Source organism: Hetaerina americana, unplaced genomic scaffold (assembly GCF_022747635.1).
Source record: "Hetaerina americana unplaced genomic scaffold, ioHetAmer1.1.p SCAF_14, whole genome shotgun sequence".
NCBI classification, from domain to species: domain Eukaryota; kingdom Metazoa; phylum Arthropoda; class Insecta; order Odonata; family Calopterygidae; genus Hetaerina; species Hetaerina americana.
This window is the reverse complement of record NW_027286514.1, coordinates 8830875-8848667: the sequence shown is the minus strand read 5'-3', so window position 1 is coordinate 8848667 and position 17793 is coordinate 8830875. Positions and strand designations below refer to the sequence as shown.

General features: G+C 35.7%; 1 protein-coding gene across 2 annotated transcripts in view; it reads right to left on the bottom strand.

The window, feature by feature from the left end:
- Positions 1 to 16722, bottom strand: part of trx (histone lysine N-methyltransferase trithorax) — a 50656-nt gene extending 33934 nt beyond the window's left edge. For both annotated transcript variants that reach the window (XM_071583471.1, XM_071583472.1), the window contains exons 1-4: positions 16518 to 16722; positions 14990 to 15767; positions 13250 to 13410; positions 11874 to 12021 (exon numbers count right to left, since the gene is read on the bottom strand). In XM_071583471.1, coding sequence (XP_071439572.1) covers positions 11874 to 12021; positions 13250 to 13410; positions 14990 to 15767; positions 16518 to 16682 — 1252 coding nt within the window. In that variant the 5' untranslated portion in view covers positions 16683 to 16722. The remainder of the gene's footprint in view (positions 1 to 11873; positions 12022 to 13249; positions 13411 to 14989; positions 15768 to 16517) is intronic.
- Between the last annotated feature and the right edge of the window lie 1071 nt (positions 16723 to 17793).

Here is a 17793-nt window from a genome sequence, read left to right as displayed (position 1 = left end):
CTAGTTCAGTTTAAGTTTCCAGTAGAAAATGACAGTTTGCGTTTTATGTGGTACCAATTTTTCGAATTCAAACTTGAATGTTATGATCCATAAAAAATCCTGGAAAAACATCCACAGACATTAGGGAACACGCTCCTGCAGACTCACATATTACCAGCATCAAACCATTGTGAAACAATGGTTCTCATTTACCCTTCCTCATTCATTGTTATACAAGGGTCTAACTCTTTATTCATGCCATGGGCTCACAATCACAGCCAGCTTCTTTTTCTCGACCTCTTCATCGCCAGTCCCTATCCAAGGTTTTTCACAAGGGTGAATTTCCAACTATATTTGGGAACCATGCAGTCACTTTTAAAGCTCGATTGCTCTGGCATATTTAATACATACTAGGAATAAGTACCCTTGAATCCATTTGCTAGTTTTTTTTATTTAACACAGCCAGTTTTAACATTACATCATCACCAGGTGTGATTACATTGTAACGGGCGTGCAAAACACAAAACGAGAGGAAATGGATAAAAAGTTAATTCCTAATATTGAATATTTCCACAGAGTGATGGCCACATCACCTCAAGTTATATAGAATACGTCCATGTCTATTCAATGATTAAGACTAGGGCTTTCGGGTTATGTCATAAGAATGTTTTCTTTTCTAAGCGCTGCTGTCCTCATAGGCAGTTTTACAGCTCCTCCACCATTTTTAGAGCGAATACTTTTCATGAAAAATATATGTTAGAATGATCAATGTAGTACAATGGGCAAAAAAGTAATTTCACGGGTCCTTTTGTATTACCCATATGCCATTTCAGTTCGATTTGGCTGCTGTTCTTTCTGATATGAATCTGGTAACTCTTTACTGCTTAAACTCTAGGGAGGTGGTGGAAGCTTAATGCTATGGGCAGTTAAGCGTATAATGGAAGACCAAACTGCAAAATCTGCTTGAGATCTAGCTTATCTCTTTGCCTCAAAGTGAACTTTACTCAAAAGCATTCTAGGACATGTCCTAAAAATGGAAAGTAAAAGGGCAGAAATTGTTGCCGTTAAACACCTTACCAACTGTTTGGTGAGAGCGTATTACCGTACTTACATGGAGGCAGTCAAATTCACCCATAAAAAGCCAATATTTTGAGTGTGAGGTATACGAGACCAGCCATTTTCATAATTTAAAATTGAAAACCTAAATCGAAGCTCGTGTAATATTTCTTTCAAAAATGATGATAGAGTGAAACAAGGTTTAATATTTTTCTTAAAGCAATAATAATAATTTTTGTTTCCAGGGCACGTGGTTTACATGCATATAACAAGTGTGGAAGGCATTTAATAGGAACGCCGTCCTCATTTCACAAACTTAATACAATCAATGCAGGTGCAACTGTTTAAAATGAGCATCCTTTGAAAAATTGGTGGTATAATCTTGGATTCTTTGGAAGATATGTGTGACAATACCTCACTGTAAAGTAAATTTCCCTAACCATATTCTTTCTAACAACCGAGGAAACTCAGGATAATTCTTTTAGTAAATCAAGAAATTAATTAGAAGTAATTATAATACTATGGAAAATTAAGGTAACCAAATGCATTGTTTACATTTTCTCCAATTAAATCTGAAAAATATTTAAATAGAACTGACCTCTCTTTTTGCCCTCAATTTTTGAACAAAAGACCAGGATGTTGTTCATATACTTTTTTCTGTACTTTTACAATTTGTTCATTGTCTACTTTCATTGAAATCTTCCAAAATTTATATTTACTTTACAACAGATTTGCAAGTACAGGAAAATAAAAATCTTGTATAACTGAACAGCATTCTGGATTCAATTCTGGACAAATTTCACTGCATGTAAACATTTTACTGTAGCATGATAAATTCAGCTGCAGCCCCCTCATAAGCTATCATGAAATGGAAAGTATTATTTTCCTTGGTTCATGTTGCATTAAGAATCATAATAGAATAAAAACCTAGATATCACAAGCAAGATAGCTGTGTTGGTAAAAAAATTCTCCTTTTGTAACAATTTGTGGCATTAAACATGCCTTACCTGAAGATTATACAAAAGAATTAGCCAAAAATGTCAATCTGACTTGCTCAAATCTTTTAGAATATATCAAACAAATTGCCTAAGTTTATCTTTTTTTAACAATCATTTAAAAAAAAGAAAAAATAATAGATCAAGGCAGATTAAAAAATCAAATACCAGCAGATAAATGGTAATTAGGTAGAAACTCCTGCACTCATTCATTATATGCCTTCTTCAGAGTTAAAATAATGATGCACTAATTTTGATTTCCCACCAAGATTATTGCTATTCCTTTTTATAGTAGTTCAATACACATGACTACCTATTTCCTCCAATTTCACAGGACAAAAAATAGTATATAGGTTTCAGGGGCACTAAACATCAACATTTAGATGGTGGGCGAGATGATCTTTCATCTGAGCCATCAATTTCAATGCTTTCAATGGAAAAAAAGTATTTGAAAAGAATTGTGTGAAATCTCATGAAAAAATTCCTTGAATTTCCCCAGTTCTCTTCGACTTTCATTGGATTTTGTGGTTATCAATCACTTGAACAAATGAAGGCAGTAAAATCTTAAAAATCAAGAATTTAAAAGTGAATTTTGAACTGAAGTTCATGTCTACAGTGAACAAGGAAATCCTTCAAGGCCAAACCTGAAATATTATCCTTTATGCTTAGAAACCGATGAATGGCACAGCAGCAGAAAGTTTGTCAAAATATTTTATGTTTGAGTGAACTTTCTCATCTCACTCAAGCATCAACTATGCATTACAAGCAGGCAATAGTTAAATAGAAAATTCTGGACAGATGCTAAATTCAAGGTCTGCCAATTATAGGTGAGTGTCAACTCTGCAAATGGACTGTTATTTCCTCAGCATCAAAATGAAGTCTTTCCAAAGAGATTCTACTAGTAGACTTTTCAGTTATCTTTGTGATGTAAGAAGTTCATCTCTGTTTAAGCAATAATGATGGAAATCATATATTTATTTGCACAAAGTGAAGCAGATACAACTGGCGGACACTAACATATTTTCTACTCTTTATGGTGATTTAATTTTAAAGTAAATACAATAAGAGAAAGGATTAATTCAAAGAAACCGTAAGAAAAAACAACAGTAACTTTATTGGAGTCCATGCTGATGTGCACACCAATGCCAAAGCAATTGTTAGCATCATCCATGATTCCTTTTCAAAGGAGCACGACATCTCGGGAATTGATTTCCCCATGTTCTCCATTCCAAGGAAGCTGATGCACTTGTTAAATGTGAGGAAACATTTCTACATTTCCCCTCAATCTTTTCTGGGTGAGTTTCAAGGCATCTCCTTCCAGATTCTTCATGGTTAAATTGGAAAGCAAGAAGTTCTTATTCAATTATAGATCTGAATTTTACGTACAGCAGATGAAGAAATCAAGGTGTACTCTTTTTTTCATGAAATGAGATTTTATGTGGTAAGAAGTGCCATTCAAATAATAAATATTGTTGTATTTAACACAGGAAGAATCATTTGACACATATTGTGAATTTAGGTTTAAGTATCAAAATGTTACACATGCTAAATCATTCCAAAGTTTCATCTCATATTCATACCTAACAAGAATGGGGAACATACCAGTTGAGTGGGGAGGTGTTTGCCACTAGTGTAAAGTAGGACTGGAGCCGGAATATGTGTTTGTTGTATTGGGAGGATAGGGAAAAAGTAAGGACACTGAGAAAAGTGTAAGATATACCTACATTGGTGGAAGTGGTGGTGTGGGGCACCAAATATGCTAAGGTCAGGTGGACTGTGTAAGGTGATTGATCTTAGCCTTTGGGTGAGGCGAATCTTGAGTTAAGGTCAAGAGGTGTGGAATGCATGTCCATCACATGTTGTCATAACCTAAATGAAATATTTTTAACAAGAGACACCAAAGAAACTATCCTAAATTTCAATATTTCTACATGATTTATTTCTACTCATCTTATTTCAGGGATTTAGCTATTAGCATATTTCAGCACCAAAAGTTTATGCCTTCTTTACTTATGCTTAATCATAATGATCATGTGTTTGAAACACCATAATATGCATAGGTATACAAGGAAAATGCCTGGGAATTCAGAAGTTAATAATATCAGTTAAGACTATGTTATGGTTGGGGACAGATCCAGGGACTGCCTTAATAATTTTCACAGTTTCCCCAGGAGTGTGTGGATTCAAATCATAATTTAGTACTATTTAAGTAAAAATCAGATTCAAGATGATAAAACAGGGAAAAAAGATGAGGAAATGTAATATTGAGACTTTAGGGAAGGAATGCTAAGCCACAGTAGAAAATTATGAGTAAGGAGAGAGGGAGACGGGTACAATGGAAGAAAAATTTGAATATCAAGACAGGGATATTGAAAGCACAAATGAAACAATTGGAGCAGTAAATAGGAAAAGGACAGGGAAACCATGGTTTCCATACCAGTTGATTAGGAAGATAAGAGAACAATGGAAAGATATTTACCCAGAGTTAGGTAGAATCAAGTGCATAGTTGAATAAAACACAAAAGGGGGGAGACTGCTAGGGTGAAAGAAGTGTGATGGAAGACAAATGGCGGCACAAAGATATGGAGAGTTTATGAAGGAAGCGTAAAATTGGTGTACTTTTCCAGTACATGAAAATACTGTCACCAAGTAAGAAGGCAAAATTTGTGCAAAAATTCAGAGAGAAGTCGGAATAAATATTAATCAGGAAAGATTCAAGAGGGATTGAGGAGTACAAAGAGGAACTATATGGTAAAGACATTATGCCAGCAAGCTTAGACATATGACATAGATGAGGATAGCTTAGGCCCAGGCATACTCGATGGCAAGATCGAGTATGAAGTGAATTTAAATGAAATATGACCAACGGGGTAGATAAAATTCACTAGGAACTACTTTAAGGTTAGGAAAAGGTGAAAGAAAGGGGAGAGAAGGAATTTTATGGGTTAATTCGTAGCATTTATGAGTGAGTGATTTGGCCAGAAAATTTTGTGTGTTCACGGCTAGTTCCAATCCCAAAAAAGGGAAAAGCAGTCGTATGTGAGGACTAGAGAACAATACATTTAATTTCAATTCCATAATTTAATTTCCAAGCAGCACAAGCGGTACTCAGAATAACAAATTCAGAAGAAGGAGAGGAGGGCAAATGGTTACTTTGAGGATGACTTTCCTGAGTACAGGAAGGGGGGGGGGGGCACAGGTGATACCATTGCAATAATGAGGTCATCAATACAGAAGAACATAGAATATAATTAGGATGTATTTGTTTGGGAAGATATTGTTAGGTCAACATTGTACTCGAGATAAGCATTGCTTGGAAGAGGGATAAGAGAGGTGTTCATCATCATCATCTGTGATTTTAAACATATGTGTGGAGGAAGAGGTAAAAGAGGCATTGGAAGACAAAACAGAGACAGAATTAATATATATATATATATATATATATATATATATATATATATATATATATATATATATATATATATATATATATATATATATACACACGTAGGAAATTAGTTCATAAACTAGAGTACATGGGACAGTTTGGAAGTGTTTTGGACCTAAATGTATTAGGAATATAATAGAAGAATTGCATAAAACAAAGAAGCTTTAGTAGAGACTTAAAATAGAGGCTTAAATAGAGACTTGAAATTTGGGCAAGCAGAGGGAAGGAGAAACGGACAAAAAGGAAAACAGGATTTTGTTCAGGGACATCTTGTAGGCATAGGGCTGTTATCACATTTTCCTATTTTTTAAACAAAATTTATGAGTTTTTGAGAACATTTCTGAAAGTTTCAATTTCACTTCTATTTTTGTTGCAAAAAATAGCAGGTTCTAACTGAAGAGTTTCTTAAAATTTTTACTACTCATAAATAAAAACACGTTCACGACTATACATGCAAACTCATGTCAACATTTGCAGACAGAATTCTTTAACAAAATTTAAAGACCTGTCATGAGGTTTCTTTGTCTTTTAGCTGTCATGGAATTTGCATTTTTTAATCCTAAAAATCTTGCTCCTAACTTTAGAAAATTTCAGGTATTTAAAAAATATTTTTGCAAGCATAATTCCAGGTCTTTGATATCATAATTTTTAATGGGTTTTGTAGTCAGATTGCATTTTTAAGCAGAAAAGTTTTATACGATACAAAAGGATAATTATTTTTTAACAAAAATATTTTTACAAAATAATTTGAAACATTAGATAAGCTTTTATTTGTTGCATTTATTATGCACATATTATGAAATATTGTAGTATGCATTTCAATATATTCGAATTAGACTCAAATATTCCTTCATGTTCATTTTATAAAAACCATCATGTTAAGTACATCCCAATACGTGTTTGCATTTGTGGCTGGCCAAATCTTCCCTGTGTAAGACTTTAGTACATTTACAGTTAATGGTTTAGGTCCTTTCTTCAATTCCTAGTGATGAACACATCATAAGCCTCTTTTCTCCATCGTGTTTTAGAACACCTACAGTATTTTCCTAAATGATCAGTTCTACAACATATTATGGTTTCAATTGCAGTTATCCATGGCATTTAAAGTTTTCTTTATAGAGAATTTAACCATTCAAACCATCCATATAAGTAAACTTGTCTTTTAAGTCTCACAAGTGTACATTCCTCCATGATAACCCTTCGCTAAATACCATATTTTTTCAAATCTGAGACGCCCGCGAATATAAGTTCCACCCAATCTTTAAAACCCAAAAACCAAAATAAAGTTAACAGGCGATTCTAAGACACAGCTTAGTTGGGGCTACTAGGGGCATATTTTGAGCTCAAACAGGTATTGGCTCTCAGGGATCCTTTGGTTTGTGTTAAGTGGTGACCAATATTTCAGGAGATTAGCTACAATTAGTGAGTGGTCATTTCTTGGAATTGGGTAAGGGCATTTGAACATGTGCAAAGCATGTACAAAGGAAGGGAAAAGGGTGGGAATATTTGTACTGTAACATTTCCTGAGTGGGAGAATGCCATGATTTTTGTTAGTCAGGAAAATGTTGGACTTGCAAAGTTTAAAAGGAAAGTTATCTTGTCCATGTTAAAAGAGAAAACAACACATTTCACCGATTTGCGGCATCATCAGGTACAAGTGACACACATCTGTTGAATATAAACCTATCAGCCAGAGGAGAGGGGGAAGTTGAAGGTGGGGGCGTTCTGGGACTTCAAAGTGGGGGGGTCATGGCTCTTTTTCGGTTTAAGGAAGAAAATGCGGTGGCGGCTTGGTTATGACTAAGTATTGGGCCTGGTCCATATTTATTGGGAGGGCTAGAAGCAAACAGCTACTTAGAACCATTGGATTTGCTCACCCCTGAGGAGAGGGGTGGCTGTGTAGGGTCAGGCGATTTTCCTGTGGTTGAGGAAAGAGAAAACAAAACGGAAGACCAGTGTCATTTGGATTATGACATTTCATAAGGTCTGGTCATGGTGTAGATGCGCTGTGTACGTTGTTGGGTTTGTTTACCCTCAAGGTCAATTTTTTGGAAAGGAGAGGGGAGGGATGGCATTATAATTGCTGATAACAAAGTGTTGTATTGGGATCTGCCAAGTGCCTTGAATCTCAATTAGCTCTATAGTGTCCATTTTCAATCCCTTAGGAAGGATATGTAGAATTTCTAGGACAAAATTGCTATTATGGTTACAATCTAAGAGGTGTTTTGCAAAAAGGTAATTGGGGTTTTGCTTTTTGTGGCATCTGGCATGTTTTAGGGCCCATGTTTTGAAATTCCTCAGACAAAGTTTGACTGACATGATAAGTGTTGCAATTATCACATTTCAGTTTGTAGATGCCTGATTGTTTGCCTTTGCCATTGGGAAAGGGTTTGCAAAGAGTGTGTGAAGTACGATATATTTGCAAGTTATCTTGTACACCGAAGAAAATGGGAACAGAAGAGCAGCTGCAAGATTTGATGTAAAATGGTTCAGTGTAGCGATTTTTGCATGCAAGTCTTTGGGAAAGAAGGTCACCGGGCAAAAACAGGGAAGATTCCCTGAAATCGACACCACAGTGTTGGAATATTTCAACAAAGGGGGAAAAGGTGGACTTTTTGTGAGCTTAAACTGCCTGCAACAGGAAGCAAACAACAAAGCATTTGGGTATTCCTCGCACACAACTTTGGGCCAGTCAAGGATGGGCAGAACAATTCATGTGGTGAACAGGGCTAGCATTGCGGTGGCAAACATTGACTTGTCAGAAGCTCCAAGCAGACTTAGAACACAAATTAGTGTCTCAGCAAAAACACAAGCTTAATCTTCCAAAGAAAGTGACCTTAATGCTGGGGCAGATGGCTAATGTACACAAAATTGCAATTTACTTAATTATGCCAACAAATTACACGCTTGAGAGAAAGGGGGCCAAAAAAGTTCTTCTGAAGACGGCAGAGCATGAAAAACCACAAGTGATGGTGATGTTGCCTGCTACATCTGACGGTCACAAGTTGCCACCATTTCTTATCTTAAAAAAAAAAGATACCAAAGGGTAGGGAGTTCCCAAAAGATGTCATCATTTGGGCTCATGAAAAAGATGACAGAAAAATTAACGATTGACAGGTTAAACACTGTGTAGGGATGCAGACCACGAGCCAGTTCGAATCATCCCTCTATGCTTGAACTAGGCTCTTTTCGGGGCCATTTTACCAATGCTGTGAAAGATAAAATTAAGAGGATGGAAGTCTGAGCTTTCTGTTATTTGTTAGAAGTTATTTCTGTGGGAATGACATCCCTTTTGCAACTGTTAGATGTTAGCATTAATAAGCCATTCAAAAACCAACGCTGAGAACAGTACATTTCATGGTTGCCTGCACCTGAGTGTGAGTTAACTGCTACCAGAAAAATCAAACGAGCCTCTCCTAACAAAGTCACACGATAAGTTTCTGGAGCTAGGAGAACCCTTTCTGAGGAAAAAATCATGAAGACTTTCAGGCAGTGCTGTATCAGCAACAAGATGTCCTTTGGGAGAAGGATAATGGAGTATGTGTTTTCAAAACCAATAGGTTATAACTTGGTCCATCCCTTCGTCCAGCTTCACAACACATGTTTACATGCACCTCTTTCCTGTTCAGATGCAGAGCGGGAACAAAGTGATTTGTCCAGAACTTCAGACAGAGAAGATAACAAAAAAAGGGGTTACCCAGTATTACATAAAAAAACGAATCGAAGCAACCTAAACAATGACATTACCTTGTACTAACGTTTCCATTATTGTGCTTTTACTTTGCAATAAACTCCTAAGACGTCCGCTTCATTTCCATCACACTTCCTCGTAATGAGCCCACAAGTATATTAGTAAAGTGCTGCGACAGAGTGCAATTGGGCGGGTTGCATAAGTCGAATCTTCCCCTATCTTAAACCTGATCTTAAACTGCAAATTTAAGACAAACCCCAATTTTTGAGGGGAAGAATTGCTACAATAAGGTGTGTCTTAGATTCGAAGAAATACGGTAGTACCCTATTTATAAATTTCAAACTGAATACCCCATTCAAATTTGTTACATTTTAGTTCTGTCCTAGTCATGCCGGTCAGGTCCTTAAGCAAAGAAAGCCAGCCAACAGCTTGACATAGAGTCACACTGCATCCAGAATTTGACCCCCACAGGTAATGTTTCTTTCTATAGTTTTTGCATTGCATTCAAGTTGCTCTAATTTTCATTTCCACAAGAATTTTACCAAAAATGTTTGCTCCTCTGGCATGCAGCAATGTATCAACACAATGCATGATCAAAAGTTCTACCATCTTCGTCACAGTGGCATTTTTCCATAATTTGTTTTATGACAATTAGAGCTATAAGGAAATCGGCAAAAAATTGGTAAAAATATGCAATAAGAGGAGAATCTAATGGAGGCACATAATTTGGACTGACCATTGCCTGGAAGAAACAAAGCATGCAATGAGGTTGTTCTGGTTCTTCAATGAATTTCCATTCTCAATACAGGAAGTGAGATTACTTCTTGCTATCTGCTATTCCCATTAAATATCACTTTAGGATTCCATATCCATTTCTGATGGAAAGAATGAGTCACTCTCATCTGACAAATCATATAAATAATCCACAATCTCCTTAAGTCACTTATAATTTTTCATGAAATGCTTGCTAGTAGTCTAGTTTATTACAACAAGAAAAAGACTCTGAAGCACTAAATAATAAATTACTACAGCAAAATACAGGTACATGAAATAAAATCTAAAACATCTACTCGGGTAAATATCCACACAACCAGCCGACAGAAATATTCTCAATCACAAGGGGAATAAAGGAAATGCATGACCATAAAAAATATGACATAATATCAAATGAATAGTTTATGACAATTATCCGATGAAGTTGATCCATTTCTTACATTACCAAAGTGAATGGTATTTAATTAAGAAAAGATAAGTTCTTAATACTTAGTAGACATTAAATGTCATAGTATGACTCAACAATACAATATTATTACTGATGAAAGTGTTATCATAGGCATGCTTATGAAGAAATGGGGAAAGATGCAAAATCCACAGCTTTCAAGGGTAAAAAATATGAATGATGATTGAATTATGACTTACTTCGACCCAACAGCATCAGAGAGATTGGTGAAAAGACTTACTTTTGTTTTTTATAAAATACACAAACCTTAAGAAGAATACCATTTCAAAAGTAACTATAAGAATACATCATCTTTAGTTTAGCAACCTTTGCAATATTCCGGGACCTATGACACAGATCAACACAATAGATTTGTGATGAAATTCTGAACATCACATCATATGACCTTTTTGCAACTTTGTCAGCTGTGCCCAAATTTGTCAGAAAGCCTTCTATCCCCAATGTTCGAATGACCTCAGCTGTCAGTTACCTCTCCTAATAACTATTACTTTCAGCGGCTAGGTTAGGTACCTAATATCAGCTCTATCAGCAACACAGCCAAGTATCTAATTAAGATGAATGCTGAGTACATCAGTACATCTGTCCATTAGTAATCTGATGGCAGACTAATGGATAAGAAGAAATAAATGTGCTGAAATCTCAGAATTTATGGACCACACATTTACATAATTTTAGTGGTATCATCCCTCCATATAAATCAATGAAATCCAAATCTCTAATTTACGTTCCTTAACCCTGATAGTACATCACATCATCCAAGATGATGAGCCAATTTTAATCATTTTTTCTCAGGTTTTTTTTAATTTCAATTTTTATGCTTATATTATCACCAAAATTTGATGGTTTATTAAAATCAGTTTTTGCTACTAGTTGGCCACTGAGGTGTATGTAAAGCAATTGTTGAAATGAACACCAGCAGCTCTATCTGCTAGTGCAATAATATGAACCTGCACAAAACATTATGCTATTTCATTCCGGCAGAAACTTTTTTTTAAATACACTTAATTTAACACCAAGCCAAAGACTAACCGTAGTTGTTTCATATAATTGACATTAATCAATTTTATTTTTAAAAGTTTAAAAGATATGAAAACAACAAAAATCAAAGAATAACTAGGAATCATATAAGAATTATGAATGGATATAATAAACTTGCTACGCAGGAATCCTTCCTAAATGAGTACTTTACTTCACATATTACAGGTTCAGACTTTTTATTTGATCTTGAATGCATAAATAGCCTGTTGTTTATGATGTCATTTCCTGATAAACAACCTGTTGTTTTCTAATTCATTTCCTTGAAAACAACCTGTTGTTTATACATTCATTTCCCATTTGAAGCTCCTCTACCATTATCATAAAAACATGTTTGGAACAATGAATACCTACATCTTGCTGTAAAAACTTTTAAGGATTAATTAGTCATGAATACCACAAATTAATTGAAAATAGGGAGAAACTTACCCTTTCCTCCACGACAAACAAGAATATTGGCAGATGTGCTTTCTTTTGCCTGACTGTCTTCAACACCCTTGTCACTTCTAAGCTTCTTATTCATCTCCGTAACAAATTCCCTGCATGCTTTGCAGCTCCAAACACCACGCTTGCCAATCTGAATAATAAATTTAATATTCCACGTAAGCACAATACCTTGCAAATTAAGTTTAACGAATAATCCTTAGGATAATGCAAAACCAGAACACGGCACACAACCAAGAGCATAGACTTCAGTCAAATTACATGTGGAAATTCATTAGCAGAAAGTCACATGCAATGGAATCAATTTACCAGAGTTGCAAACCTAGACAGATAAAATGATTTTTTTCTAGGTTAAATCCTACTCCCAAAGTTATTGGAATCAATTTGAAGATTGAAACAGCATCTTAGGCAAAAAATAGTTACCTGGTACTAAATGGATTAGTATTAAATTTTTCTTGAAATATACCTTTAATAAATATCCCACAAAACAAGCACCAATAAGAGTTTATAAATAAAAATGTAGCCCTGATGTATACAGTTTAACCTGAATTTAGAGACAAAGAGATTTAAGATTATCATTGGATGAAAAAATCAACTTCTTTACTATCACACCAAATTGGTGCCAACATAGTGACACTAAATACCTTCATCATTGCAGTGATTGATATGTTATATTTTCAAACAAATGTTGGCCACTTGATAGAGACTGGGGTGTGATGGATATAACAAACCTTAAAATGAATACTTAACCATAAAAATATACATAAACTGTATCTATATGGGCATTTATTGTCATTTTTTTCACACAATTACCGTTATATCAGGATTTTCTGCACAATAAAGGCAGAATGTAATACTGTAAAAATAAAAATGGAAGACATTTTCAGATTTAATATTAATGAAAAGTTTATAAATTATTATTCCATCTTTTTTTCACAGAAAAAACAGGTTGCAATGTAAAAATCTGCCATCTAGTGATGAGTTTTGTGTACCGATAAATGCGCTCTTTCAATGCTCAAGGAGTGTTGGCTTGATTTATACAATTGTTCTCTTCAAAATGAGAGAAATGTGATTGACAGCAACAAACACCAAAGAATGGACCAGGAGCTTAATGGCTTATCATTATTTACATGCCAACACACGTTTAGCAATTGAAGGGTCATTAGGTTCTCCAAGGTTGGAATTTGAAACCCTTCCACAACTTATTTTGTTGGCCATACAATATCAGAGTGGAAAATACTCACTCATAAAAACCTTTGCATCAATTCCCTCAATGTTACACATTATTTAATTAGTATTTTAAAACTATACATGTAATTAAATATATTAATCAAACAGTTCATTTCCTACTTTACAATTACCTTGCGCTTACTGAACCTCCTGGACATGGCCCCCTTACAAATGCGGCAATATACTCGTGCAGGAGATGATTCACTCTCAGAGGCACTCTTCTCCGCAGAACCTTCTAGAACTGGTGACTGTGGGATAGTTTTAGGTTCCACCAATGGTCTTTTGCTTTTTTCTGAAAATAATAAAAATGTATACACATGTTAATGATGATAAAACATACTTGGATCTTCTCAGACTTACATATAGAAGGGAAACATTTTGAATTCAGTGAGATAAACAGTATTATTATTGGCATTCAACTGATCATGGCAGGTTTTTGATGGGCACAGCTGATAGAACTAAAGAGGAACTAAAACAGATTCAATGAAATCTTCCAACCTAATTCCCCTCTCATAAATGCTTCAGATTAGTCCATAAAAACTCTTCCTTCCACGCTCTCGTAAACCTTTCAGTGGTTCTGCGGTCTATCTTTCTAATCATCTCATCCGTAGTCCATGGTTTTCTTGTCCTTTTCCTATATACTGTTCGTGAGGTTTCTTTTGCAGCTCCCGATATCCTGACATTTTTTTATATGCTCCCATTTTTTATCTATAATACCTAGCTCCCATCCCTCCTCCTTGATTTTCTTAACAGCCAGCTGACACTCCTTCCTTGTCATTCCAGTTAATTCTTCTGAATTCCATTTTGTACACTGCCTTCTCTGTTTTATTTTTTTTGGATCAGATGCTACACTTAATAATTACTAAATTGTGATCGAAGTCTGCATCCATTCCCTGGAAACTGTGCAACTTGATCATGCTGTAGCTTAATTAGTTCTAACCATAAGAGAGGTACCCATATTTTTTGCAAATGGACACAATATAGGATACCATTTTTTTTACCCCAAATGCTTTTTCATCACATTTTAAAAATAAATCGTACCTTGGCCTTTGGCATTACTTTGTAAAAATACTAAATAATTTCAGGACAGTAGTAGCAAGGACACAATCAAAACGTTATAAGAGCATAATATCCTGATGAATATGAAAGCCGTAGGCAAGTATGATGTAATAACTGACATCACAGCCTTCCTCTAAATCAATACAAACCAGGCATGATGATGCAATACAATTCTCGTATGAGAACATTATTAAAGAAATAAAGGCACAACTAATGTTGGTGGGTTTTTGAAATATGATTTATTTTTTCTTTTAATACTTTATTTTAATAAGACAGAAAACCTCTGGGAGAATTGCAATTAAATATCCCCAAAAGGAGTGACAAGGGTAGAGGATGTCTTAGTTAAACACTAGATGCAATATATGCTCATGCCATGCTGCTCTTTGCTACCACATCTATAGAAACATGACTTGAATCACTTATCTGATAATGTTGATGAAATACACATTGTTTTTTATGATAATCTTATACATTTTTACAACAAGAAAATATGAAAATTATTCATTATGGTTTAGATGCTATTCTTACCTCACATTTTGCACAAGGTAAACTTCAAGACAAGAAATTTATTTTCAAGCAATTTCTTTTCAGTTATTGTGTAAAAGGATTCCAAAACCAAAGTTCTCTCAGCTTTTGTACAAACAATGTCTCCCCCAGGGAAATTTTTAATAACGAAACGTTACATTCATAAATGCAACAATTTCAGAGCGTAAAAAAGCATTCACCTTGACCGGGATTCGAACCCTGATCCCTCGATGCCCGACATTACATTGAGAAATGGTAAAGCAAAACTACATTCTAAGTATAATTACCTGTTTCATCCATCATTCTCCGAACCCATTCTCCATCTTCACTACCTGATGCAGCAGAATCTAGATGTAGCCTGGCCTCTCGTAGTATTCCTCCTCCTGAAGGGCGGACCCCAGAGCTTGATGAGCCTAATTTCCATGAACTTTTCCCATCCTGGTCTTTTTCTGCACTACCAGTCACAAATTTTCCACCGATTGGTGCTGGAGCCTCCACAGCACGGTTTATTGGCCTGGCCCCAAAAGGCCAAGCCTCACCCCCTAATCTACGTGATTCTTCTAACGAAGATGGACCCTGAAGGACTTTGTACGTAGGTTTCCACCTTCGCTTACCCTCCACTATTAGGGGGTGACCAACAATTGACGAAGGGACTTCCACCTCAGGAAGCATAGAAACACTCGGTAAAGGTTCAACTAGTGGTTCCTCCTTAAGCGGAGTCTCATCTTTAATCATTGGAGCATTCGCAGGAGAAACTCCCTGTTTTGGTACCAGAGAAAGAGATCTTCTACCACCACCTTTCCTACGTGCTCTTTTGGAGGCTGGTATCCCAACAACTTCACTATTAGCTTCTCCGGAATCATCTTTCTTTTCATCCTTGATGGTAACGGTGCGAGATGTCTCAGGGTTATTAGATGAAACTAGATGCAATGGAGCTGTTGGGCAAGTACGGGTACTGATGTCGCATCTCTCTATTTCCTTTAACTTTCTCTTGGCACGAAGTTTACACTCCGCGACTTCACGGCGATTAAAACCTTTGAATTCATTGGTGCCAGGAATATAAGGCTAAGAAAAAGAAAAAAATCATTAAGTACAACTGGGCAGGAAGATTAAACGGAAAGGTTGAATTTACATCACACCCAACAACCAATTATACATACCCATGCTATGTTAATTCAGTACAGCTAAAGTAATTACAAAAAAAGAAGCATTACAACTAAGTGGGCGTATAAATGACGAAGAACTCCAAAATAATGCTCTCTAAGTACTTCTATAGATGAATGTCATTTTTCATATGGAACCAAAAACTACAAAAATTTATTGTTTACACAATGAAAAATATTAAATTATGCATTAAAATGCTGACAGATTTCAACTAACTGTGGGGCTATTTTGGCTTGAAATGAACAAAAACATAAGAAAACCTTGTTGAAAAGTAACCAGTCAGTTTTAGATCAATATTGTTGGTAAAAGTTCTCCCTAAAGCCAGGAATCGCAATGAAAATAACTTGTCAAATTAGTGGACCATACCATCAACTCTTCCTTATTCCCATCGATTGCAAAAAGGTTGTCAGTAATACTACGCGTTTACAAATAAGAATATAATACATGCCTGTATGAAACACATGATTACAACAAATTCAAAGAATGCATTAATAAATTTGGGACAGTGACATATTACTAGGTCATTTCGCCATTTTGCGAGATAACACAACAAAACTGTCTCAGCTTAATAACACTGGCTGGTATCACAATAATTACACACCATTACAATGAATGCACTAAAATTTAACTTAAAAAACAGACAAAACATACCTCTTCGTAATCGCCGAAATTTTGCTTAAATATAGCCAGACCAAGGCATATATTCCCAACAACATCCACAGTATCATCGTCATGCTGGGCAGATGCAGTTGATATTCGTGTCCTGTATCGACTTAACAGTCTATGAGGTTTTCCAGGGAATCTAGGTTTCGCCATTTCACTGATGTTACCCTCGCACCCTAATGTGTGTACATTTTCCAACGAAAATACTCCCGGACAACGCAATCTGTGTTTTCATTTAACCTGTATAGATTCGCACATATCATCATGAAACTTTCACGAAACGGCGACGTAACGGCTTCGGCTGGCGGGCGGGCGCATTGACACGGATTGCGCGGTAAATGTTGTAAACGGATATTCTTTAAAATTCAGAATCTTTTTCGACTTGAACCGATTTGTTTTCCGGCGGAATGCGGAAATACGATTAATATTCCGTAAGGAAAGACTGATTTCTTATTGTGATATGGCATTTTGCTGATTGGGGAGACAGGCATGAATTTTTGGTGTTGATGGACATTTATTAGTAAAAACTTAGGAATTTGTCAAATATCCAAACGTTATAGTAGTAGTCTTGTGACACAGGAAAATGTGTGGATGCTGTTTGTATTTGTTTGCCATTCCTTTGGTATTAATGCACTTGTCATGGTTGAAGCCCGCCTGAAACTGGATAACTCTTCTTTACTGCGAGGTTACTGTTTATGAGAGACTTCCCAAGTTCAGCCTTAGAATCGTGCATGGTTGCTAGACTCTAACGTAAGAGTATGTATTTAAAGTAAAGCAATACTGTCACGCTTTATGGTAACATGTCAATATTTAACCTCATTGGCCGACCGGAGTCAGATTTACTGGAAACTAAATGGGCGAGCAACCACTGCTTACATTACAACGAACTTACTGTGTTATTTAGTAGATTGTGAAGTTTTGTGTTTAATGTCGATATTAGCGTTGACCTGAGGCTCATTGAAGTCATCGTGATATCTGTACATTTTCAATGACTTGAAAGTGGGCCAGACTGTTACTATATTGATGCCACCAAAGGTGTAAAGAAATCACTAAGTTCTGAGACAGCTATCAGTATCATGAATAATGTTGAAGTGATTTCAGTAATGGTCCAAGTCGGGGCATTTATTATACCTGTACATATTCCACGGATTAATGTCAGTGAAGTAATGCTGCTAGGAGTAGATGTTTGATTTTCATATATGCCCCGGAATTAATCTAGCACCTATGTTAATTTAACATTTCGTTGATATCACTTACATAGGGA